This window comes from Tachypleus tridentatus, chromosome 10, assembly GCF_004210375.1.
Source record: "Tachypleus tridentatus isolate NWPU-2018 chromosome 10, ASM421037v1, whole genome shotgun sequence".
NCBI lineage: Eukaryota > Metazoa > Arthropoda > Merostomata > Xiphosura > Limulidae > Tachypleus > Tachypleus tridentatus.
Window position 1 is genome coordinate 61,832,784 of NC_134834.1, and position 26,942 is coordinate 61,859,725.

The 26,942-nt window shown below is 30.2% G+C and overlaps 1 protein-coding gene across 4 annotated transcripts; it reads right to left on the minus strand.

Moving 5' to 3' along the window:
- Positions 1 to 47: 47 nt before the first annotated feature.
- On the minus strand, positions 48 to 25,593 carry LOC143229406 (phosphatidylcholine:ceramide cholinephosphotransferase 2-like). Of its 4 annotated transcripts, none has more exons than XM_076461719.1 (7): positions 25,477 to 25,593; positions 22,629 to 23,275; positions 18,220 to 18,280; positions 11,509 to 11,665; positions 7,176 to 7,351; positions 3,367 to 3,528; positions 48 to 3,243 (listed from the first exon to the last, which is right to left on the minus strand). In XM_076461719.1, exons 2-6 carry the CDS (start codon positions 23,015 to 23,017, stop codon positions 3,379 to 3,381), a joined length of 933 nt encoding a protein of 310 aa, XP_076317834.1. In that variant the 5' UTR covers positions 23,018 to 23,275; positions 25,477 to 25,593; the 3' UTR covers positions 48 to 3,243; positions 3,367 to 3,378. The 4 variants fall into 4 exon arrangements, with proteins under 4 accessions (XP_076317834.1, XP_076317831.1, XP_076317832.1 ...); XM_076461716.1 differs by having other exon boundaries at positions 18,220 to 18,337; XM_076461717.1 differs by lacking the exon at positions 25,477 to 25,593 and adding an exon at positions 25,199 to 25,348 and having other exon boundaries at positions 18,220 to 18,337.
- Positions 25,594 to 26,942: the final 1,349 nt, after the last annotated feature.

Below are 26,942 nucleotides of genomic sequence, written 5' to 3' on the forward strand. Positions count from 1 at the left end.
TTGTATGACTTTCACTGCATCTTCAAAGAAAAATGTTACTATGAAAATGCTTGCACAAACAAGTTTTATTATTCAGACCTGATGTTCCTATTGTAGGTAGTATAAAAATGTATAATCAAATCAACTGTACACATTAAGAGAGCAGAAAGATTTCAGAGCTTAGTGCTAGATATAATCAACATGAATTAAGCATGTCTAACTGTACGAGATTCCTGCCATATAAACAGCATAATGACATACCAGAACATGCATTATAATAAAAATACTTGTACTAGATGTAATTAACACTGTGGAATGTCCAATTTGACACACTGAATAGAGTACTTAAATTTCAGACATTTATTTTGATTCCAACTTCTCAATTAAGGGCTGAGCACCTAGAAGTACTGCACAGACTCTTTGTAAAGAAACTCAAAATTACTTTTAACTATACAAACTTGGCAATTAAAATTTGTGGTTTTGAAAACTTAAATGTTAAATCTATGCAAACAGAAAATTAGTTTCATCTTTCAGTGAAAAAGGTTACCATTATTGTGAAACATATCACAGTAAGAGCTTAAAACACAATTTCAACCCATAAACTAAATTCACACACAAGCCCACACTGAAACTTCCCAAAACACAAGTTCCTATAATATGTTAATTGAACCCAACAGTAGATTTTCAAGGAACAGCTTAACATGCAGAATACAGAACTCTCAAACAACCATTTTCTAAACACTACATTTCTTTAGTTGTTTTTATATAAAATTAACTCAAACTCTTAAATATAATTTTTGTACATATACCATGCAAATCAAAACATCTGAAACAAGGTTGCTAAATATATGAGTTACTGATTTAAAGCCCTGATTATACCACAATCATAGAAATCTCAGGAAATTACTTTCATATGGTTTCCAATGAAGCCTCTTGTTTCATTTCATCATTATACACTACTTTGCAAAAACATCATCATAGCTTTGCACCCCATTTGTTAAATTTTCTTATTTCTTCTGTTGCATAGATCACCAAGTTCATGATTTGTTCCATTGCAAGTTTTTAACTGCTTTATATAAAACTTGCTGGACCACCATTTCTCAACCCGAATTGTCAAAATGGGGAAACATTGCAAGCAAAATATGAAAATATTTATTTAGTAAGCCTGACATTTCTTTTTTAACCAAAACTTCAACCAGGTTATGGCTGGTTATTATTTACAGATTGGTCATGAACCATTGAGCATAACACTACATAACCATACTTCATTCATATATATTTTATAAGCCTGTGCTTTATAGTACTTGTTTTCATTGTTAAGAATGCAAACTAAACCTAGAAATTAATCTTTACTGAAATTGCAGTGAATTTACATTTACCAGATGTAACATTAAATGTTACTGTTTAGCCATTATACCCAGATATTTAAAAATAAATTTTTTACTCATCTATATTGAATATTGACAGTCTTAATTTTATTTAAAACTACCAATATTACAAATGGTTCTACTCATATTCATTGCTGTGTTAGAAATTATTATATCTTGCACATTTGTTTTAAATTCAGACTGAAAAATTCATAGCACCAATGTGACAGTTTACTTTTACAACTTTCAAGCTTTTAACCACTTATAATAAATTTTAAGCTACACTGCAAAAATATTCTTCATTCATATTCAATACCTATTATTAGATGTATTAGCATACTTTTATTTTCAAGAACACTATAAAGGATGTTGGACAACTATCAGATATTAAAAGTTAACTTCTCATACTCATTATTTAAGTCAGTTCTTATCCATTCATGTTTATAATATACGTTAAAAACATTATGAGCCTCACATTGATCAATTTAAGGTACTAATAATACAATATTTCTTTATAAAACAACATGATTTCATTTCCATTGAAAAACTTAATTACTATTGTTATTTTTATTTACATTCTATTATTAGCTATGTTAAGATACTCTTCCTATATATACTTTACATGTACAAATATACCACTACAATTTTTTTAAGCTCATGGTACAAATAGTGTATAATTACTTAAAACTTGTGAATTCAGCAAAAACGTTTTGGTGGCTTCTGGTTATAATCTTAGAACTGTCACATCCTAAACTTACATTGAAGGTTTCTACAACTAATATGTAGTAAAGAAATGCAAACTTATATTCAGTTTTACCTATATATAACCGAAGAATAACAAAGGTCAAGACAACCAAATACGTCTCAACCAACACAAAAATTCTTTAATCAAACTTTTTTTTAAGATGTGATAAAATCTGCAACTGTTTATTCACAATGAAAAGTGAGTAACAACCAAAAAGTATATTATGATCTACATTTGAAAAACAAGTTACATCTTAATCACGTGTATTGTTTTTAATAGAAATTTTGATAAACTGACTATATTTATAATGATAATTTCAACATATGAACCAAAAATGATTAGTGTTGTCAATAATATATTCAATTAAAAAAAAAAAAGCTACTCTTATACTTCAACTTCCATTCATTGACTGCAAATTCACATTTTATTTGTTACTCATACTGGCTAACTGTCTGGTGTAAATTTATTAGGTTGAAATGGACTTGCAGGGTGTTCACTTGCAAATTAGTTGTATGTTACCAAAATCTGCTTCTGTTTTGTACACTAAACTGCCCATATATGGTTTAAAATCTTACTTTCAGGGATATGTTACCAGATACAGTCTTATTAGATAGTTACACTGTACTGTTTGCATATAGTGAATTTAGAGGTAAAAGATGTTTGTAAGGAATACTGTTATTCATTATAAACTAAGGTTTCTCACTGCTCTTTTTTTTTTTAACAGAACTTCCTCAACAAAAACACTTAGGCATATTTAAATCTCAAACCCTCATGCAAACATGTGATAAACTAAAACTTAAATATATTTATGTACATATATCTTTCAAGATCATTTGACAATTTACAGGATAAACTAAACATTTACCAACATTAGCATATCCTGTACAATTTTATAGAGACCAAGCAGTCTAAAACTTATAAAAATGTGACATCAAAATAGTTTACATTTCTTCTCTTAACCTTATACAATACCCATAATAACAGGTTTGTTTTTATCAACATATTACAATATACCTATTGAAAACACACATATACTTTGATAAACCTGGCTCTTTTAACAAGTTGAGACAAAAATTACAATCTTAAGATTATTTTCATTTTATATCTGTATTTTGATCCCTAGTTCTTTTTTTCTTCATAACTCAGATTAACCTGAAAATATACAAAAATAATCAGTTATTTCATGCAGTCTTGTTTTTATATTAATTTGATTTTTATCAATAAATTTACAATTTATGTAAAATTATGAATAATAAAAGTTATTAGGATACTTACTCTGGTTTACTGCTAAGAAACATGAGGTGACCTGAAACAACGCCTTGGCCATGGTAATGGCCACTGATACTGATTAGGTAACACACCATTCACATTTCGTTCAAAGTACAAAAATAATGAAAACCACCAAACGTTAGATAAAAAGTTTGTTGACTCTTCATTCTGTTTGGAATCAGAAAAAAAAATTCATTATACAAAAATGACTGAAGTTCACAGACCTGCAAATTTAAATTTCATAAAAGTTATTTTGATTTTAACAACAGGTTTTGAATATTTTTTTTCTATCACACACTTGTTTTTTAAATACAAAACAGAACTAATAAAAAAAAACCAACTTAGATCAAACTATTATTTCATTTACCAAGATGAACATTTATTATTATATTTGTTAAGCAAAATACAAACTGAAGAGAAGAAGACTGATGTCAAAATGAATATGCATCTTTATTTGTCCAGATTGTTTTGTGAAAGTTATATTTTTTAATGTCCAAACTAAGCGTTATGGTTTTTCTTTCATGTTCTGTGTCTGGAGCATCTCACTTCCATGACCAGTAGTAATTGGCCATTGTATTAATGTTGCACTTTCCCTGGTACTTCTATTTCCTTGATATCTTGATAAAACCTTTTCTCTTGTTCTTTGCTGAAAACAGATTTTCATGGAAATAATCAACATGCAAGTGTACAAAATGAACTTTCAAACTCATTACAAGCAAACTGCTTGAATTTATTGAGCATATTGACAATTTTCATAATTTGGGTCTTTGTTGTTTCCTAAAAATTTATCAATAACATCTTTAAAAGCAATCCAAGTTTATTTTTATTACTGTTTTTTCAACTTTCCTCACTGTCCTCATGAATTGTTTGTCCAAAGTTCCTAATCTGAGGCTCAGCATAAATTCCTTCTACATGCCCACATAGATACTTGAAACAGCTGCCATTTTGTCTAAGGCCTTTGCAAACTGCTTCATCAAGACCAACTTTTTTAACATGGAATGGAGTAACAGGACTTTGTATTAACCAAACTTTCACATTCAATATTTACCAAAACTGGTATCAGGCTCACTCTATATAGTCACTAATTCTTTATCTAGTGCTTATTTTATGCTCTGCTGTCCCATTTATACAAAAATATGGAAGCTTGTCTAACTGAATTCCTGACCCAACTACACACAAAGGAGCCAACTGTGTTCTTTGTTTCTGACCTTAAGAAGTTTGTGATTTTTATATCTTTCCTTCAAGTGAATCAAATGAGTAATAGGAACAAATACATACATGTTATCATTTTGAAGTGGAACACCTTTTGACTTCTTTCAGAGGAATCAATGAACAATCGTCACTCACCTGGTTCACAGACAGTAACTCCTAACATTGGCATTAATTCAGCAATATTTTTGTAGTAAACCAACAAAATTGGTTACTATTTTACTATCTTAATAGTAAAAATAGTTTTACTTACATGTAAAACTTGTAAGTATTATTATTAGATCCATAAAACAATACAATGGAAAATCCTGCAATAAATAAACAAAATTGCCTATACCTGAAGACAAAATATCAGGAGTGAAAATAGCTTAATAGCCCATTAAACATTAGTTTATTATAATAATTCATGATACTAATCATTTCATGTCATTTATTTTACATTTACCCCCTGGGGGGTCGCAAAGCCTTGTTAGAAGTAGCTTGGGATAACATTAATTTTATTTCATCAATTACATTTTCAAGTCGCAAGTGCCAAAAGGTTGGGAACCCCTGGTTTAAAGAAACAAAGAGGATGGGGCATGTCTACCTTAACCTCTAGCTGATCATAAAAATTTGTGAAAGAACACTTTTTAAGAAGGGAAAATACAACATGGAATTTTACCTAATGAGAAAGGGGAGAAATCATAGCAAGCACACAAACCTGATTAATCAGTTGCCAGAAAGGGGTGAGAGGGAAACTCCTGACTGGGTACAGATTGTGATATAAAAAAAAAAAAAAGTGCTGTAAACATGGAGTCAAAATTTTCTCAGTTTCAGTGTTAGTCTTCCTCAAAAGCAGATTCAGGTAGAAAAAAAAAAAATGCTCCAACTTTGCACACCACTGCTTGTACTTCCTAATCAGATAGTAAACCTTGCTTCCTGAGAAATCATGGCCATGTGTGACCATTTGCAAATCATACATAGTTGTTCTAATGAATAAATAAATAAATTCAGTCCTTTGCTTTCAGTTATACCTTATACACTGCATATGCGTAAACTCAAGCCACAATATTTATAATACTACTAAAAATACAAACAAATAAAAAGGAGTTTTACAAATTAGTTTGTCAAATGCCAAAATGACAAATGAAAGAACTCACAGCTACTTTCATATTTACTATTACAAGTTATATAGCATTGATAAATATTTAATTAGTAGAGCAACTTAAAAAGCTGAATTAAAATCCAGATTTTCACTTTCAACATAGTCATTAATTTCATGTACTGAGTGTGGCCTCATCTCAGTCCTAGCTGGAGCACCAATTTGCAAATTCACAAAAATAAGAAAAACTAATGGGAAAAACAGCCCATTTCAAAATTTATTAACTTAAAACTAACAATTTTTAGTGATTGAAGATACAAACCATTATGACTAATGTATCTACAATAACCATTTTAGTTTCTACACAGGTTTCTTTTTTAAATCCTTTTCCCTTCAGATTACAACTTAAGTACCTAAAAGTACTACTCATACAATTACATTTACTAGACCTTAACCCTCCTATATAAACATTTTACTCAATTTAAAAGTTTTGTTTTATATTTAACAGATTTACTAGTAGATATTTTAATACTGACATTTATTTTAGTTCAATATATATATTTATTTAGAAATGCGTGCAACTTGTACTGTTTAATGTGTATTGTGAAATTCCTACCTATTCATTAAATTTCCAGATGACTGAGTGTATGAGTGTGCTGCATGTGTATGTAAATACCAGGATTGTTGCTGACTGAAATTCTGAGAACCTCTCCAAGTGTTTATAAACAGACATGCCAAAAGACAGTTTTTATTGTTGGTTTGCTACAGGTGGTATGTGATAAATCTTGAAGGTATAATTGTGATTAATGCTTATTAATCAGAAAACTACAGATATTTGACCAGGAACATTTATAGATTTTAAACATTCCAAAATATTCAACTTCAATGAATTCTCAGACATCAATATTTTTATGAAAACATTAAATAACTTCAGCAGTGAAAAAATAGCTTGTAAAGGACATGAGACCAGTGAAGAATAGAGCTAGATAGGCACCTGTTGAGTGAATTGTATCCATGTTAGCTTAGAATTTATTCACTTATTCTGAAACCTTGATAAGATAGAGGAAGTTCCAGACCAAAAAGATGTCTTAATATATTATTTGCACCCTTTTGTATGTAAAATCATTATTTGTATTAACTATTTACAATAACCATTATTATAAATTGTATTACTGTTTGTATATTAAAATCTATTTGTATTAAGAAAGAAAAATGTATCATTTTTTTTTAAGTATATCAAATTTGTACATGAGTGCACTGGAAATATATGTTATAGTATTGGTATAAATAAATATTATAGTATTTGTATGAATTGATTTGGTTACATATTATGATTTAAAATAGCATAAAGTGAGTTAAATTTTAATTTGGAAATCATAATACATAACCTAATAAATCTAGAGGCTTGACTGAGATAAATCACAATGTATTACATCTAACAATGAAATGCTAGTAACTTATACAAATACTATAATATACATTTTAAATGCACTCATGTTATAACCTATTTAAAGTTATAACTTACTTTCAAAATTGAGTTGTTAGCAAGTGTATGGTATATCCAGAAGATTCTAGTAGTTGCAAAGTAGGCTATGATAACATCTACTGTATAATGGCCACGAGACAGAAGTACCATGAAAATCCCTGTAACACTTGCTGCCCTCATTAGCCAATGGATAAAACACCAACGCCGAGGAGTATCTTTAGGAAGGAAAAAAGATAAATGAAACTTGCATGTTGCTACTGTTATTACTAGACAATTTTAAATATGCACTCCTCCAAAAAAGCTAGGAGTTTACAAAGTATCTGTAGGATAAATATTTGATCATCACATACATGCAATTTCTATTGTTCAAAAAAAACTTTAAAAACCAAAATCACAGTAATTAGATGTAGTTTTATCTCCTTAATTTGGTAAAACTTAAAGTGATACTACAGAAATTATACCACACTTTTTAACCTAGTTTATACAAGGTAGAACATATAAATTTGTGGAACATACAAATTTTCCCCCCCCTCATTTACATAAGAAAATATAAAATAGCCAGAACATTTTGTCTTCACCACCTAACCAGATATGCATAATCATGAGACAATTAAAAACCAGTCAAACTGGGCAAATGTTGTAGGAGTCCCATAAAATTTATTTCAAACCATAAGTACATATTAGATCCATAAAACAATACAATAGAAAATCCTGCAATAAATAAACAAAATTGCCTATACCTGAAGACAAAATATCAGATCATATTATTAACTAAGGTGACAAAATATCAGGAGTGAAAATAGCTTAATAGCCCATTAAACATTAGTTTATTATAATAATTCATGATACTAATCATTTCATGTCATTTATTTTACATTAATGCATGTGAAGCACAGAATATCACCTAGAAAAAGAAATCAGAAATGGCTAGTAAGCAAGAAAATACATGGTGTGCATATAAAGAAGAAATGATCCATCAACCTACCAAACAAACAGGTTTTCACAAGAACCCTAGCAGCTTTAAAAGATACAGAAAATACAAGATACATTGAACTGAGAAATTTATAGGATGTCAAAAAAAAACTGAATCACAGTTAACTTTCTAGAGAATTAAACCAGAAGATAACCCACTGTAGAAACATAGAGTGAGATGGGTAAGAAAGGTGGAGTCTTAACAGAAGAAAGCATATCCAAATATGCAGAAAAAAAAACAAAGAAACTTGAAGTCAGCATTTATTATTATAAATTGGGAGAGACAAAAAAGAGCACCGACTATGTTTACAAAGCATCAAATCAGAGAAGAACAAACTATAAAACCACAACCTAACCACAGAAACTAAAAACAGGTATGTGACTTATGAGAACACTAGTGTGAATAACTCAGGCCTCCACCCCCCCAGACTCACATATATAGAAAAACACTTAAAATAACATCATTAGAAAAGTTTTTACAAAGATCTCTGTTGCACCAAAAAGAATCTTGAAACAGCCCTTCAGCCATTCTAAATGGATTCATGCAGAAACAAGTAAAGGAGAAAATTTACTTTTTAGATGCTTATTTGAAAACTTTTCCCAAAAGCTGTGACACCCCAAGAACAGAATGTTGATCTTGTAACTAGAGAGAGGAAGGCAGACCCAGTATACTATAACAAAATTAAAGGGAACTTGGGGTCTCAAATGCCTACCTACAGGTAAAAAATAGTTAAAAAACAGGGCTCTAAACATACTCGTCCTAATAAGGGTACGAAAGGCAGAAGTCTCTGCAGCTAGTCTGACTGATTATGCGAGTATAATTACAGAACAGACATAGCAAGTCTGTCTGTGAAGGTTTACACCCATAATCCCAAACTGACCAGCATAAAAATTGAAAACAAAAAAACCTTGAGACAACTGACAACATTCTCATAAAAGAGAATAGTACTACACAAAATTTCAATCAACCAGAAGAAATCTGTAAAGTGCTAGTGAAAGCACATACAAGAAAGTCAATATCCTGAAACCAAATTTAACCATAAAGGTCTGGGTTGTTTTGAATTTCTCACAAAGCTCCGAGGGCTATCTGTGCTAGCCGTCCCTAATTTTGCAGTTTAAGAATAGAGGGAAGGCAGCTAGACATCACCACCTACTGCCAACTCTTGGGCTACGCTTACCAATGAATAGTGGGATTGGCCATCACATTATAATGCCTCCATAACTGATAGGGCGAGCATCTTTGATGTGACAGAGATTCAAACCCGTGACCCTCAGATTACGAGTCAAGTGCCTTAACTACTTTGCCATGCTGGGCCAAAGCCATAAAGAAATTAAATAAGAAATCTTACTATGTCACAATGGTTAAATGAAATTTATTCTAGGCCAACATGCTATAGAACATCAGATGCATATAAAGAAATCTTTAGAAAGAGGGACACATAGTATGTTAAAAAGGAAACTTTTGTAACAGGAAGTTTCCTATACTCAATGAAGATAAAAGTCAGTCAAAAACCTAATCTGGCTAAAACTTTTTATGTACAATTAATAAAGATAATTCTTATTAAACAAAGAATTTGCTAGTAATTTGCACCTCTGGCCAGTTTTATTTTTAAAAATTCAGGATTCAATGATTTGCACTGCATGTTACTTTCACTGGATTAAAAACTTCCCTTGAGAAAAGCAAAAATCACATAATACTTTGAATACATTATCCTTTGTAAAAACCAATATTTCTATGCTATGTACCAAAGTTTATATACTACATCCATACATGGGTTTTCAATACTTTGAACCCAGAAGACCCTCTTCACAAGAGCGAGGTTATTGCAGATGACAGACTAGTTATTCCAAGCCTAAACAACTTTCAATATCTTAAATAGCTGAATTTTTATTTTTTTAACACATGTAAAGTATGTTTCCATCTCCAGATACCCAGTGAATACATCAAGTGTCTTTTACACAATTCAATAAGCTTGTGATGGAATAAGCTCAGTATAACTTTAGTGACAGAACTATGTTCTAGACTATATACTTTCAATGATACAAAGTAATAAGAAATATTTGAAAAAAGTTAGGATGGTGCAGGGTTAGCACTGTAAAAAAGTACAAAGCCAATGAATACATAAAACCATATAAAAATTTCTAAATAAAAAGCCAAATCTTTCCATGAAAAAGTTGTGTCCAATTAAATGTTGAATTCCTTTAGTTGCATGAATTAACATTTGAATAAAAGCATTTAAACTACATAATGCTACAAAAGACATACAATGGCTAATTCCCATAAGCTTTTAACACTGACTCAGTTAGTACTTATTTGGGTAACCTTGTATGGTTGTGTGTATTCATCCATACGTTGTTTCTGTACATTTTCATTGCTGCATTATCTATTTTGCAAATTTTTTTTGTATTACTTGTTTTCCCTCTTTTTTTAAAAAAATAATACCAATAAATATTTCATAATGAATAGTAGTCCCTATGAAATTAGCAGTTTTAGCCTGGCTTTACAGGTTGTCTTGATTGACATCATGTGTTGAAGTACATGAAATGTTATGTTGCTTCTGCACTCTCCTAGTTAAAATACAACAATTTGGTGTATAAATCATCACACCAACTTCAAACACTGGTGAGCTAGCTCTTGTAATGCCAAAATGAGAATAATCACCAGAACATTTAGCTGTTACACTACTCACTGGTCCTCTACATTAACAACGTTTATAGCTGAACTGAAGGACTCAACATCTTTTGAACACCTCAGAAACCTAAGCTGTGTTTATAGAAGTCTTAGATTTTTTTTTTTTTTACTAAGAGATTTCAGACTACGAAGAGCAATACAGTATTTGTCAGACATTTTTTTCTTTGTCCATCCAAACATACTAAGCACTACAATTACTTTAAAATTTATATTAAATATTACCTTTTGTCTAAACATAAGATTACAAATAATGTTAATGGGAACTCTTAGAAAAATAATAATAGATAAGCCATTTATAAATATTGCCTTAAATCAAATTATGAATATACAGGTCTTAATATTTGATCATAAATGTAATGTTCTCAGTAGGGTTTGGCTTAAAAAGTTAAGGGCAAGGAGCACCCCCTTCCAATATACTACTTGCATATGTAACATGTGAACTGTTTGTCTGATGCAAAGTTACTAATACTAGGAGCAACATTTACACATCACTTTTATGATGCTTTATACTTGTTTTTGTTACACTACAAGTTTGACTAGTTCTTATCTTTACCATTTATACACATATTCCATACTGCACATGCCAAGTTCACAAACCTGTTTGTTCGATATTGGTTATAATATTTTAAATTCAAAATTTAAAGCAGTGTAAAAAAAAAAAAAAAAAAAAAAACACTTAAATTTGTATTTATAATAAGCTATACTTACACTCATGCATTACTAGATATGCCATAGTTAAAATAACAGTGTGCCCACTATATATATAGTCTCCACAATATGTGTGTCGTCCATTAATGGAGAGTCCTAAACCACCGAGCATGTGAATTACCCGTCCCAGGACAAGTCCAGCAGAAGTTTTATTTGCCTATGGTTAAAATAAATTCAAATAGTAAATTATAGATTATGTTAAGAAAAATAAAAATTTTTACAATAATTTCCAACTCACTTCAGCACACCATATTTATCATATGGAGGTTCCATGTATATTTTATATTATATCCAATTGCAAATACGTGAAGAAAACAATATTTTTTTTTTTAACTCAAAAATCATTTACATCCATATATAAAGTATATTTTGTTTTGGGGTTACACTCAAGTATCAATTACTTAGAAATTTCTTCATTATACTAAAATGTACCTGTTGTTTAAACATAAGATTTCAAATACTGTTAATGGAAACTTAGAAAAATAAAAAAATCTTTACAAAAGTTGCCTTAAACCACATTATCAATCTACACGTCCTTGTACTTGATCATAAATACTAAATGGATTTTAAACCTGATGAACTGAACTACGTTAACATGATAAAGAACTTCAAGAGTATATTGTTGAACATGAAAAAAGGTAAAAAAAAAAAAAGAAATACACAAGTTTTAGAGTTGTGTAAAATACAGAAACAGTTACAACACAAAAACTGTCTTCACCCACATGACCAAATTCATTAGATAAATTGCCAAATGTAATACGCTGAAAACATCATTTAGATAACCCAAAACAAAATTTCATGACACTTGAGTTACATTTCAATTGTTGTTGTTTATTATTCACCTGTGGGCTAAATGGCTAGGACAAAAACCCTTGGATTCTTAGTCTGATCTGATGAGTTAATAAGTATTACTCCATAATCAGGTCTGTAAAATAGAGTAATAGGTCTTTGTTTTTAGTATAACATTCATTTCAAAATTATATAGGTGCACACAGTCTTAAACATGATGACAAGAAACCTACTTGAAATAAAAATGTATTCTTAAGACAGCTAGTATGAGTATTAAAATTTTAAAATTTATTTTAAGTAGCCCAAAACTGTTTACTGTCAATACTTCACTATTTGTATTCTTGCTAAAGTGATTTCACTAATTTTCTTAACTTTTAAACACATCAACACCTTTATAAACATATTTCATATGATTGTTTACAAATATTAAATACGGAAAGATTTAGTATACCAATATGGTGCAGCTTATAAGAAAGTATCCATAACATACACTTCATGAAATAACTACAACCCAATGTTACAAATTTAATGCATTAGTACACACATTCCAGGGTGAGAAGGAACTTACCTAATCCTCATTACATCCAACATGTTTGTGTGCACACTGAAAACACACACTGTACTTTAGTTACCCTAAAAGTAAATAAGAGTAGGAGGAAAGCTTCAGATGTGGAAAGACACAGCTATACCTCATATTTCTACAATGACAAAGTTTTTTTGTTTTTATTTAATGTAATAAAAGTAACTAAAATGTAAGAAATTATAAAGTTGTTAGGTTATTTAAGAAAGCATGAATGAAAAAACTGTATAACATTACTTTGTGAAGTATGCACAAAATCTTAATGTATTTCAATACTATAACTTGAGCTATGCATTTATTCAGCAATTTCTTGTTGTGTGGCAATTTAAATGCCTAAAGCTATTTAGAAATATTTTGTAATATTCTATTATAAACTGCAGTTTTTACAAAATAAATTTAAATTACCCTCTACATATTTATGGTGACTGTAGGTTTGGCTAAATGAACAGCTTTTATATGAGGGTAAAGAAAATAATGGACAAAGTTTTAATGAGAACTTTTGATATTTACTTGGAAAGTTCACAAGGTTATTGAAATGAAATATGAGAACTATATAATGAAAACCAAAATTAAATCTACATATGAAAATCACTATGCACTTGGTGTACTGTCACATTATGTCTCACAATTCTTTAATAAAAATAATTTAAAAGTCAGTTTATTTTAATGTCACTCCAAGGTTTAGCTTTTCTTGCAGAATAATAAGAAAATCTCCTTTGTTGTCTGAAAATGATATTATTTTGATGTGGAAAAGTTCTGGAAATTTATCCCCAGTATTAAAAGTAGGACCCTCATATTGTAATGGAGATAGTTATGTAGTTTAAATACAATTTTAGCCCATCTGTCGTGTTGGAACTATGTTATAGGTGGCCACTATCTGCAGTTACTGCAACAGCAAGTACAATCCAAAAAGTGAGAAAACTACATGTAAAACAAAATCTCACTCTGCCACATGCCTTATTTAATCTTTTCAATAGACCTTTTCTATTTAAAATAGAAACTAAATAAGTACATATAAAGACCAATGTGTAAGATACATAAATGCTTTTCACATTTTAGTTAACTGTTCCTAAGCACAGTTTCTGAAACATGGATATGAGAAATGTCTCAGTAGGCACTGTTGTTGGATTACATAATCTGGCAGTTATTAATGAAAACATGATTCTCAGACTGTGTTTTGCAAGAGTTTCAAAGAAAGATAGAATAATTAAGAACATTAAAGAAAAATGCATGTGACAACAGAGGTCAAGCAAATGAAGGCAAGTGGATTAGGATATTGTGCAAAAAAAATGTTTAAAAACCACTTTGTTACATGCACATTTCAAGACAAAGGTAAAACAGTAACATTTTATAATCAAAACTTTAATCTGTTCAATTCTAAAAGAATAAAAAATGTTAACTACTCTTAAAAGAAATTCCTGATTCATGGATAAACATTTATGTAGCACCCTTTTTTATAACATTTTCAAAATATTTTATGGGATGTAATGAATCTTACTAGTCCTGCACAAAAGTAAGTTGAAACAAACAACTTAAAAATACTGTAAGAGTGAAACGGGGTTACAATGACTATTCACTAATGCAAAACTATACATCCCTATTAAACTATCAAAAAACAAATGACATATCTAAATATTGGTTGGTTGGTTGGTTGTGTGTGTGTGTGTGTGTGTGTGTGTGTGTGTGTGTGTGTGTGTGTGTGTGTGTACGCACTGAATAATAGACAAATTTGTGCAAATTAATACTGTTGCTGTTTTTTTGTTATTAAGCAAAGCTATATGAGGGCTATCTATGCTAGCCATCCCTACTTTTGCAGTGCAAGACTAGAGAGAAAGCAGCTAGTCATCACCACCCACCCCCAGCTCTTGGGCTGCTTTTTTACCAACAAATAATGGGATTCACCATCACATCATAACACCCCCATGGCTGAAAGGGTGAGCATGCTTGGTGTAATGGGGATTTGAACCCACAACCCTCGGATTATGAGTCAATTGCCTTAACCACAAAAGAAGCTGCTGGAGATATTCAAATTATACAATGACCTTCGTAAAGCTCCAATCTCAATGCAATTTAGCAGAACAGAAATTTCATAGGTCAGAAACTTGACAAGTCAAAAGTTACTTCCAAAGAAACTTTATGGAAGTGCATTAGAGACATCTGGAATAAAAATCCCAAAGGAGAGTAACTATGTTGCAACAATGCCTGAAAGACTGCACTTATTGAAGCAAAAGGGGGACACAATATTATCTGCTGAACTCAAACACTTACATTGAGTTTCTTTCATACTACATATGAAGATTAACAAAACTGTGATGTTTCACCTGTGATTTACCTTCCACTGTTGTTTTAAAGTTACCTGAAATGTACTTTTTGACTGTCTTAACACATTTCCACAATAATGTAGAAGGAAGGAACTAGAGGCAAAAATGATAAAAATGAAAGACTATAGTGCTGCCCTATGACTCACAATGGTTGAAAAGGACAGACCCTTGTTAATCCTTAAATAGCAGGAATGTTGTATGTAGCAGCATCAGTTGATGATGGCCACCATTTAAGGGTTAAACAACCATATAATACAGATATCTAAGGATAGAAAGGAGAGAATGGAAAGAACCCATGCCAAAGAGAGTAATGACAAAATATTCTCCAGTTATACTGATACACAAACATGGATGAAAGTGGATAGTGTGATACAACAGGGATACTACACATGTGGATACCAGACCCCCTCACAAAGGACCACACAAAAGTTGTATGTGAAACTGCAGCATGGTAAAAGAGGGATGATTCACCCGACTTAATTTGCTTGAAGATAAATTGGGAGATAATAGAGGTATAGGGATTGAAACCACAGTTAATCAGCCAGAAAGGAACCAAAAGAAGGACCTGACACAGAGTGGATTAAATGAGAGAATGTAGTCAAGGGTAAAAAATGTATGCTGAAGTATGCACAAAGAAAGTCCTTCAATTCCTAGATAAATGCAAACACAGGCAAAGCATGTAGAACTAGGAACTAAAAGTGAAGATAATTAGCATTCAAATGAAAGAAAGGCAAATGGACTCAGCTAGAGAGTATCCAACTGAAAATGTAGCCATCAGAATACCTGGGAGTTGAGAAACCACTCTATGGGTAGAATCTTCTTGATTGGGACAGATTATCTGCAACAAGATTGAAAATACCCAGCAAATGCATATGATGGCTGTGAGCCCAGAAGAGGAGATACAAAATGCAGTGACATATGTACTAGAATTGAGTGTCCCCTTAACCCTTTTACTATGGACTCACTATAATATAGAAGTTTGTTTACACATTTGCACATGTTAAGTACTTGCACCATAAATTTTAGTACAGCATCTGTATCTTCACAAAATTTGATTGAGTTTTAATAAAGATTACATGCTTTTTGTATACATGTTTTTTTTAATAAAATATTTTTGCTAAAGATTTGTTTGTGAAAATAGTGTGTTTCATTACTATTCTACTAGAATGCAAAGTGATTTTACGTTATTATTAAAAAAACTGTTCTTCATCCCAAAAACCACAAATACTATTTGTGTGATCTCTAAAACCTCCTAAATACATTTCAAACATTTGTTTTCAGTCAGACTATATTTTGTTATTTTCTATACTCTAACTATGCAAGGTCTGTCACTTAACTAATTTCTTATCCATCATAAAATTAGGAAAAGTTTGTGCTAGAATGACTACATATTATAACATGAAAATACTAGTTTAAATAGCTCAAGTCTTATAATGCTCTAATATTTACTTTTTTTAAAATTTATTTATTATATTGACCTTCCAGTCATGCCTAGCTAACATTACATAACTTGCATCCATGTGGTGCACATGCACTCATGTTATATATCCAGTAATATAAAACTGACCTTTAGTCTTCCCAGCCTTGGCTGTCTTTTAGTGGACTAGTATTTTGTAATATCAAATCACATTTCAATTATACATTTCACATTATATATTATTACTATTTAGAGATAAGTTATTAAATTTGTTTTTATTAAATCATAACACAATAAATCAAGAAGTAAATAAAACAATTATATCTTCTAACCATGACCTTTGAATTTGGTCACTACTAGTTATAGGTTGCTAAGCCTTTTACAATTTCACACACAAACAGTTGAATAACGAAAAATTCATTACTAACTACACTATAATTTATTAAGCTTAGTAACCAAGATGTAGTTAGGTTTAAAAAAATATATCAAATTGTGAGCAGACTAAAAACACAACCTACCTTCTTGAAATCTTGGTTTGAAAGAATGTGGTAGCCTTTACACAGATGAAAATGGCCGAGAAAATCATTAGGGGACAACAGGGGCGTAGAAATTTTACACCCAATAGGGGGGGGGGATGATTTTTGCAACCACTTATGTGGACTGTTCAATTTGCAAATTGGTAATCTCTGATTACGTGAACCTGAAAGCTGTAAACACACAGTCACAGAGTAATCAGGCCTACTGACTGATACTTACGAACTATCGCTTAGATCTAGGCCTAATTATGTAATTAGATTGGTAAGAATCACAAGAACAAACACAATTTGTAGTTCTCTAATGCAATAAAGCAATTCAACAGACCAAACTGTATGGGGGGGGGGATGATTGTATGCACCATACCCCCCACCTAAAATGAAGGGGAGATGTATACCCTCCACCACCACCCCCAGGATCTATGCCCCAGGGGGACAATTTAAACTGTCAATTGGTTATTCATGGCATATATTGAAATAAGTGTGTATAAGAGACCGTTTTCAAAAATGGAAAGTGTTGAAGGGGGCCCACTGTGTTTGATTCTGTACCTAAGCCATATCTCAGCAAAATAAAAAGATACAAGGTTCTTATTTTAATATTAGAACTTGTTAATATTAGTAATTTGAGTTTGTGATTTGTTCAGAACTATATATTTAGTATTTTGATATCACAAACATCTAATTTTAAACAGTGCTGCATTCAACATACCACAGGACTCAAAAAGATTTATATTTAGTTGTGTTCTTTTAATATTTACTTTTAAATTAAGAACTTACCTCATATTTAAAGTTTGAATTACAATCTACAATTTGGTTCCAAACAAAAAAAAATTCATACAATGTTAGTTCAATAAAATTTCAAATGCAAGTCAACAAATGTGATGACATGGCCTTTAAACTGTGATAAAATGGTTAATGACATGGTGCAAAAATAATTGTTTTTTACATGTTGTACACAGACACAGATTTCCTGCACTGTACTTATATTAGTGTTATTACACTGGCACTTGTGTTACAAGTACTGTAATACGTGAACTACAAGATCAATAACAAGGAGTAACATTTACTTACCTTTGGCGAGCAGTAATAAGTGGTGCTTGCTACTGGTACTTGAGTTACAAACATTGTGACACTACGCATAAAGTACAACAAACCCATGATCAGGAATACCCTTCTTAATATGATAAATCTGGACAATAAAAAAAAAAAGAAAAGACATTTATCTTTCTTTCATGTATACAATACTAAGAAAGAAAGAAAATTTTGCACACTTATCAATTATAAGTTTAGTGAACAAATTTAATTGGATTAGATTTTCATTGCCAGTGGTAAACATACAGATCTTCCAAAAGCTGTCATTAGAGTTTAGAATTTTGAACCACCAAAAAAAGAATGTTGTCCCTTTCAAACCTCCTAAAGTTTCACAGTTTCTAGTAAAAAAGTGAAATATGAAAATTTCTTTTTGTTTTCATTACATATCTAAAAATAAGTCTGGGACAGAGGGTATTGTTTATCTATAAACATGACTAACAATTATTTACTCTTTCAAAAGCCAGTCTGTTCTGCATTTTGAGGAAATTGGATTATCAAAAATAAAAATAGAATATAAAAAAGTCAAATTTAAGACTAATATAGCCATTCAAACAATAGCTATATCTCAACATTAATTTTTGCATTTTTTTCATAAAATTTATGTTCAATGAATAAGCCAATAAGCTATTTCTCATAATGTTGTGAAAATGTTTTCTTCACTTATACAAATTTCTGTTAAAACAAGTTATGGAGTAAGGTTTGAATCTTTAGCCAGTAAAGACTTAGAAATATTGTTTATAGTTAAACCTTTGTAACTTTTAAAATTTGGAACAGTAAATTTTGTATAGTTAGTGCTCATTTGAAGATACATTGTATTTTTAACCCTCATATCATGTTTCAGATTTATTTGACTATATATTGGTTTCCATAACTTTACGATAAAATTTAATATATCTACGGAATTATACATATAATAAGGTTTTACATTAATTCCTAATATTTAACAGATAACCTTAAAACTTATCTCAAAATATACATCAATTCAAGACCATTTTAATTTTTGTGGAATCACAATGGGTCAATATAACCAAAAACGTAACATTCAGATCTTAAATTCTGAACATAAAACATGATAAAATTGAAAACCTACACCTACTTTTCAAAAACTAACAAAAATATAAATCTTTTACATGTAAGCAGTTTTCTCAAAAGTATACAAGAAATTACTAAAACAGGCACTAGGCAATATTTGTTTAAAATGACATAGTATAGTACAAAAGACGAGTCTTTGTTAAGGCTAAATTAGGATCAAAGTGTATTTTGTTAACTTTAGTACAAAGTTCACTGTTGTAAACTATATATTTAAGTATCAGTATGTAAATGTTAGAATACAAAAAATGACAAATTGCATCATGCAAGATAAATCAAGATGGAACTAACACATTCTTCTATTCTACAACTGACCACTAATAAAATTATGCAAGAGAAAAATAATGGTCTTTTAAGATAGAAGGTAGGCAATTCAAAATTAGACATTGTAATATTACTTTTTAATGAAGTAATTACAACATATATAGCATTTTAATATAGATCCATGTATTATATTTTACCACTTATTCTTTCACTCTTTAAAATGTGGAAGGGCATACAACTTAGTACAAGAAACCATATTTATTAAAAGTGGGCACAGATGACAAAATTTAGGAAAACACCGATGTAAGTAATAAATATTTATTTAACAAGAAATTATAGTACAACTCGGACACATTAATCTTTGCAGCTTCCAAAAAATACAATGTTAAAGTTATTAAATATATGGAAACACACACACAACCTTCACCACCTATCTATTGGCACACTTCTCATAGTATACAAATTATAGTTCAAAGAACAAATGTTACTGATCTGATATCAAAGCCCAATGTAATAAGAACCAGAAAAATACAGTGTACACACAACAATACAACAATATCCAGTTCTTCTGACCCAGCTAGACTGATGTCATTCAATTTCAATACACGTTCTTACTGTTGATGGCTTTTTTTTTTTAATTGTTTTTCTTGCACATAACACTGGAAAACTATTCAAAAACAGTGTAACCTTTAAAAATATATATATAACCAGCTACTGATCATATGTTTCTCTATGACATTAAAAAGTAATATTCATTTGCTTTCCAAATTAAGTATCAAATTATTCATAAATTAATTTTCCTGAAGACCATTTATTGCACCATTCTTGCTTTCAACTCTGAGGTGTCATTCACTACCTCTACCCTTGACCCTCCCACTTATTTTATATTCAGGGAAAAAATTTGTTTGTAACATGCAATTTGAAATATTGATCTCTCACCAACAAGAAAGATACTTACTTATTTTAAAATATTGATGCAGTGGTTTATAATTTTATATCTTAATGATATTTTGTTTCAAATACACTTTTATACTTTTTCCCTCAGAAAGCAATTCTCAATTACAGTTTCAATGCAGATACATTCATTATTAAATTTCTTAATATAATTGTTAGTTTAAATACTACTACCTTGGAATGTTAACTACTCTCTCACTAAACTAAAGTTTCCTACAAGTCTTTTAATTGAAGAAACTGTAGTAACTAGTGACATCTGCATTTGTAGAGTATGGTATTTCATCAATAAATACAGGTAGCTGAAGCTCACTTTACCTATAGCTTAATCTACCAAAGTATAGCTTTACTAAAGTATCCTCTGTGACATCAGTAGATATACAGTAAGTAGCACTGTTTGCAGTATCTAATTTTAGAACATATCAATCATTTTCAGTGAACATCACACATCAGCAAAGTAGACACTGAAACATAATATTTATGCTGTCTCAAACTAAAGTAAAACCATTAAACAAAAAAAAAAAAAAAAAAAAACTCAAAGGCAGTCCTTATCATTCAAAGATGACAAGTTCTCTTACACTTTTAAATTTACTGCCTCCACAACATCCAGAGGTGACCCATTCAACCAACCAGTTAGAAAAATAAAACTATCTTGGCTGAAGATTGCTCCTACCATTCTTACCACTAGGTATAACGAAAAATTATGTATCAACACAATCAATACCCTTCATCTAAAACACCTCAATTTAAACCCCTTAACTCTTTTTTCAAGAGAAAACAATTTCAGAGATCTTAACTACTCCCCAAACAACAACCCTTCCACCCTGAGCACCATTCTAGTAACCCTTCTATGAATCCTTTCCACAAGTTCAATGACCATCCTAAGATAAGTACCCCATGATTGAGCATAATACTCGAAATATAATCTTACCAGCAACCTACACAATGAAATTATAACCTATTTTGGACTTGTATTCAATATTTCTGTTGATAAAATCTAAAATCCTACTTTACCTGTAATATTTTCCAATCTATGTACCTGACATTAAAAAGCACCCATAATTATGACATCTTTAAGAGCTAAAATCTTAATCTTATTGTTAGGTTTTCATTAATTTCACCAGTACCTCCTGGTGGTCAGGAAAAAATTCCCACTAAAACCCTTTTATCTTGATATCTTCTAGCAGCTGAAATGAATTCAATATTCTTACCATTACCTTTGATCTTTTCAACTATGGTAAAATATAATGCTATGTACCAATGATAAGGATAACCTTATCAGCATGATACAACCATCTTGTTTTGAGTACATAAATCAAAATGTAACCCTAAGAAATGTGATAAATGGATACATACTTGCTGCAAGGTTAAGGTCATGAAGGCAGACATCTCAATGAATATACACATCTCTAGCAAAAAAATTGTAGTTGTTTCTCAACTTTAGTTAACTTTCTACATCATAAAAGTCCCCTCTCCACTTCTATTGGAAGGTCTTTAAATTCCACACACGATTTAAGCTAAAGCAATGAATGATTGACCAATTTTCATTCATAAATTTTGCACCTGGAACATACTTTCATTCAATGAAATATTCACAAAAGACAAGTTTAACACCATTTTGCTCATAACAGCTGAGATAGATATTTATTTGTTCAACCTCACATACACAAAAGGTGACATATCAAAATGAAATAATTTGTGATATCAAATATAAATATGCTGTTCCCTCCAAAACTTTAGCTTCCTACAGCAAGACTTCCTAGTTAATACTATTCCATCAACATGCAAAATACTTAAGGGCAAAGCTTCTTCAATATAGATATTAGTTGTTTTTTTTTTTTATGCTATTATTTGTAAAAGTAGGTTGTTTTTAATTGGATTAACAAACCAAGAAGATAACACAATTTCAAGAAAATGTACATCAATTGGTAGATATAATAAAACATAAGGGCAAATATATTTATACAATAACCATTTTCAACATTTTTTTAAGCCTCAACATTCTTTCTATTATTAATTAACTATGCATGTATGTACTTAAGGTAACATTTTTAAAATCAGCAGAAGAAATAAATACAACTTACCCATGTCTGTGTATAAAAATCATAAACAATGTTGACCATACAGATACTACAATGATTCCTTCTGAAACATCTAAAGCCCAGTCTGAAGGTGGAAACAAATCAAAGAAAATGTCAGGTAGAGGAGGGTACTTTGTACGTTCTGGCAATCTTTCATGTACAATTGATAAACAGGTTAGATTTAAGACTAGGTTCATGAACATGAAAATAAAAGCAACAAAAGTTTTCCATTTCTCTGAAGGAAACTTTCCTTCATTCTTATCAAAGGATGGAACAGAAATCCTAATGTCTTCAGTATCATTTAAATCTCCATTCGTTTCTCGCCGAATAAGACCATTACTCAAGCAATCAATCTCCACACTTTTGCAAGTACGGCCAGCTTCTTTCATCATTGTTTTAAAATTCTTAACTTGATTAAATATGAGAAGCTTGGAATATCAGTGGTTTGATGAAATCTTTAAGAGCAGACTAATTTTCCTAATTTGAAAATAAACACTAATATCACTCTCTGTTGTAAAAAACCAGAGCATGATCCAGTGGCATCAAATGTGTCAGCACATACAACAAATCTCAATTTCAAAACAATATGATGTGTTCACGGAAGACATGATTACAAAAAAAGCTACATTCTGTACCTTTCATGTTCATATCTAGAAAAAGAGAAAAAAAAATACTTCAAAGTCAGTTAAATCAAGGCAAGAATTAAAATTAATGCTAGAAAACTTGCAAATATGCTGGTTAGTATTGAAGTTTTGTTAGCAAAACTTAGGAGACACTAGAAAAAATTGTAATTGCATGTTTCAAAGGGAAAATTCACAGATCAATAATTCACAATACATTTTTACAGTCACTTGTATTACAAGATTCTGGTTCACAATCCCCATCTGAGCAGCAAGTATCAAGAAATGAGGATAGTAAAACCAGATTCAACTTATTTAATTGGGTGCCAAAGCAATTAGCACACGAACCAGCCTACAGTATACACACACCAGCTAGTCTCTGCAATGCAGTTTTGCTAGAAGTGTAATTAAAAATACTGTTCCCAAGTGGTTGCTCATTGGAGGTAACAATAACATACAAATAATAAAACTAGAGATGTTTTATTCCACATTTCTGTTAATTTATCTACAACTAAGAAATATTAGGTCTATTGGCTTCTAATATTTCACTACCTTTCAGGCTATAAACCATAACTTTTTTCTTTTTTAACCCTAAATATAAGATAGCTATTAACAGAGGAAAAACTGTACATTTTACAAATCCAGGCACTCATGGTCTAGATACAGCATTTTCCACTTGAAAATACTTGAGACACTTGATACAAGATTCTTACACACAAATATAATATATACATACTTATCAATACTTAATATATGAAATAATTAATTCTACCAGTTAAATTTCATCTTGGAGAATAATATTGTTACTACCACAAGTTTCAAATATGCTAGTGGGGTAAAATAATAACTTGCCACCATTTTTTAGTGCCTTCAAAAGTTAATATTGAGACTTGTAAAAAAAAAAAAAAAAATTCATCACAATTTATCAGACATTTATATAAATAAAATGTTCAACAACTTAAACTACAGGTTGGCATTTCTAGGAAAATGGAAGATCAAGGATCAAATACTTCTTATGCTAGAAACCTCCCAAACATTCCAATCAACAGCATCTTTGTTTCTTCAATGCCCTTAAATTCCTTAATTTTTATTTTACACATTATACAATTGAAAATGATAATTTACTGTGTAAAAACAACATATATTTGATGGAACAACAGAAAAAAAATTTAAATAAATGGTTGAAGCCCACTTTTGTAAATTACCTTTAATAGAAAGGAAGCTAATGAAAATACAAGGCAAAATCTTTTTCTTTAAATAACAACTACTGAGAAAATCTAAAGACAGAACTACTTATTGAAAAGAAAAATGCTAACTTTTCTATAATTCCAAAAAACATAAATTTGAAATTAACAAAATTATATGTAGTTTCAACAGCCTAGCTTTACTTGCACCTAATAAAAAATATGTAAAAATATTGAATTTTTTAAACTTATTTACAAGTACTTTTGTTAATCTAACCTATACATTGTCAGTACAAATAATAAAGTTAATCAATTAACTTGTTTATATAGTGATTATATACAAAATTATTTAAATCCTTGATAAAATTTATCTTCTCAACTTAATATACAATCAAGACAATCACAATATAAACTAATAAATAACAAGACAAAATGCCCAGCTGCCTTAGTTTTACAACTGTGATTACATCATACAACATAGATAACAGCTTATCAAACAATGACAGTAAAATTACACAATGAATATCAAAGAAAACTATGCTCAGCTTGAAAAAAGTATTAACAGCAATGACTAGTGGCAGGTAAACCAGAGGGAACAATGTTGCTTATTACAATATAAAAATATACGTTATCAATGATTATTATTATACTATGAAGAAAACAACTATAAACTCCAAAACATTAATACAAATAAGTTAATTTAAATACAATTTAAGGGTATAAATATTATACTATTGAAAAATTTTTCGTGAGTTGCAATGTAACAAACCATTATAATTTTATACTGAATCATTTTATAGTTCGTGTCTCAGAATGAACTTATAGTTGTTAAAATATTTCCTTTATCGATATTAATCACTTGTAGTCAGAGTCATACTCAAACCCCAGTCACCATAAAAAATAGTGTAATTTCTAAATATTACTTTCCACTCTACATAGCTTGTAAACTCATGAATACGCATTTCCGTCGAGCTATTAAAATATCTTTACAAAACCTTCTCCAAGTGTTATTAACCGTCTAACTAAAATATTTTAAAGATAACTTACAAAAATATAACATTGCAATAACGTCTTTCACACATCAGCCAAATTAGTGTTAATTCCGTCGCACCCTTTTACCTAAATTTTGAAGTATGACAGCGTCCTCTATAATGATAAAAAAATAAAATGAATGATACACCATTATTATGTGAGTAAAGAGTAAATAAAAACAGTATTGCAAGCTACATCATGTAGCACTTTATAAGTAAATATAGAATATCATAATAGAGCTCATATTTTAAATAATTTTGTCTTTAAATATTTTAAATCTTCTGTGTTCGCTTTCTTTTCAGTATCACACTTAAGCAAATTTGATCCTCATGTATCTTTCCAAATAACTTATTATAAAAACAATAATTAATCCTCAGTTGAACTGAGTTAGACAGCTTTGTTTTATTATTTTTATCATTATTTATTATCCTTTTATGTGTGAAATCTAAATATTAATTACCCATATACTCCGTAAAACCCATGAAAATGTAAAAGAACAATAATAAATGTTGTTTTTCTAAAGTAAAAATTTGAACCACAAGTGTCTGGTAATTATAGCGTGATACGCAAGGGTTTAGCCACAGGAGGTTTTGAAGGTCAAACGACAACATCAATATAACGAAAAAGCCAGTGTTTTCTAATTAAACATTTGTTTTTATGTAAATTATTTAAATTTCTTATTCGAAAGAAAACGTCCATATTTTGTTTTGAAAAAAGCCCTTCTCCCTCACCTTCCCCACTGTAGTGTTGACTACGCCCCTGTGAAAATACAAGTTTGTTTGTTTTAAAGCAAAATCCGTAACCGTACAATCAGATAAATATTTGCTTAATTGTTAGCTATAAATATTAATTTGCGAACAAATACAAATAAAAATATGCCAAATTAAAAATATTAATTAAATAGAGTTGAGTGGTTTTATAACATACACTCGTATTAAATCATTTCTCCCAGCTTTATCAACTCTTGAACTACTCCTTCATTAATGACTGGTGTGATTTCACGTGACACTACAACTATAACAACTTACACTGTATTTTTAGCACCACGTTTATGATCTTACAACCCACAGATTGCAAGTTGAGTGCTCTAGCCACTAGGCCATGCCAAATCACCTTAAATAAGATAACACGACAAATTTCGTTTTTGTGTTTTATGTATCTTTCATAAAGATTTATTGTTAAAATGATTAACCTTCATTCAAAGTTAGGTTTTTAATATTAAAATCATATTAGTTCTTTGCTTTAATAACGTTTAACATTTTGTTGGATTGTCATTATAGTTTCACTAGGAAAATATTTTGCCTTTTAATCTTTTGCATTCCTTAAAAAGGTTACTATGTGTGTAGATGAAGATGTGGATTTGATGTATCCGGAGTTTTAGAAAGCATTCGACAAAGTGTCACATAAAAGGCTTGTTAAAAACATTATATTTGTAGGTGTGGAATATACATTGGCTCGTTTGATAGAAAACTGGAAAAATG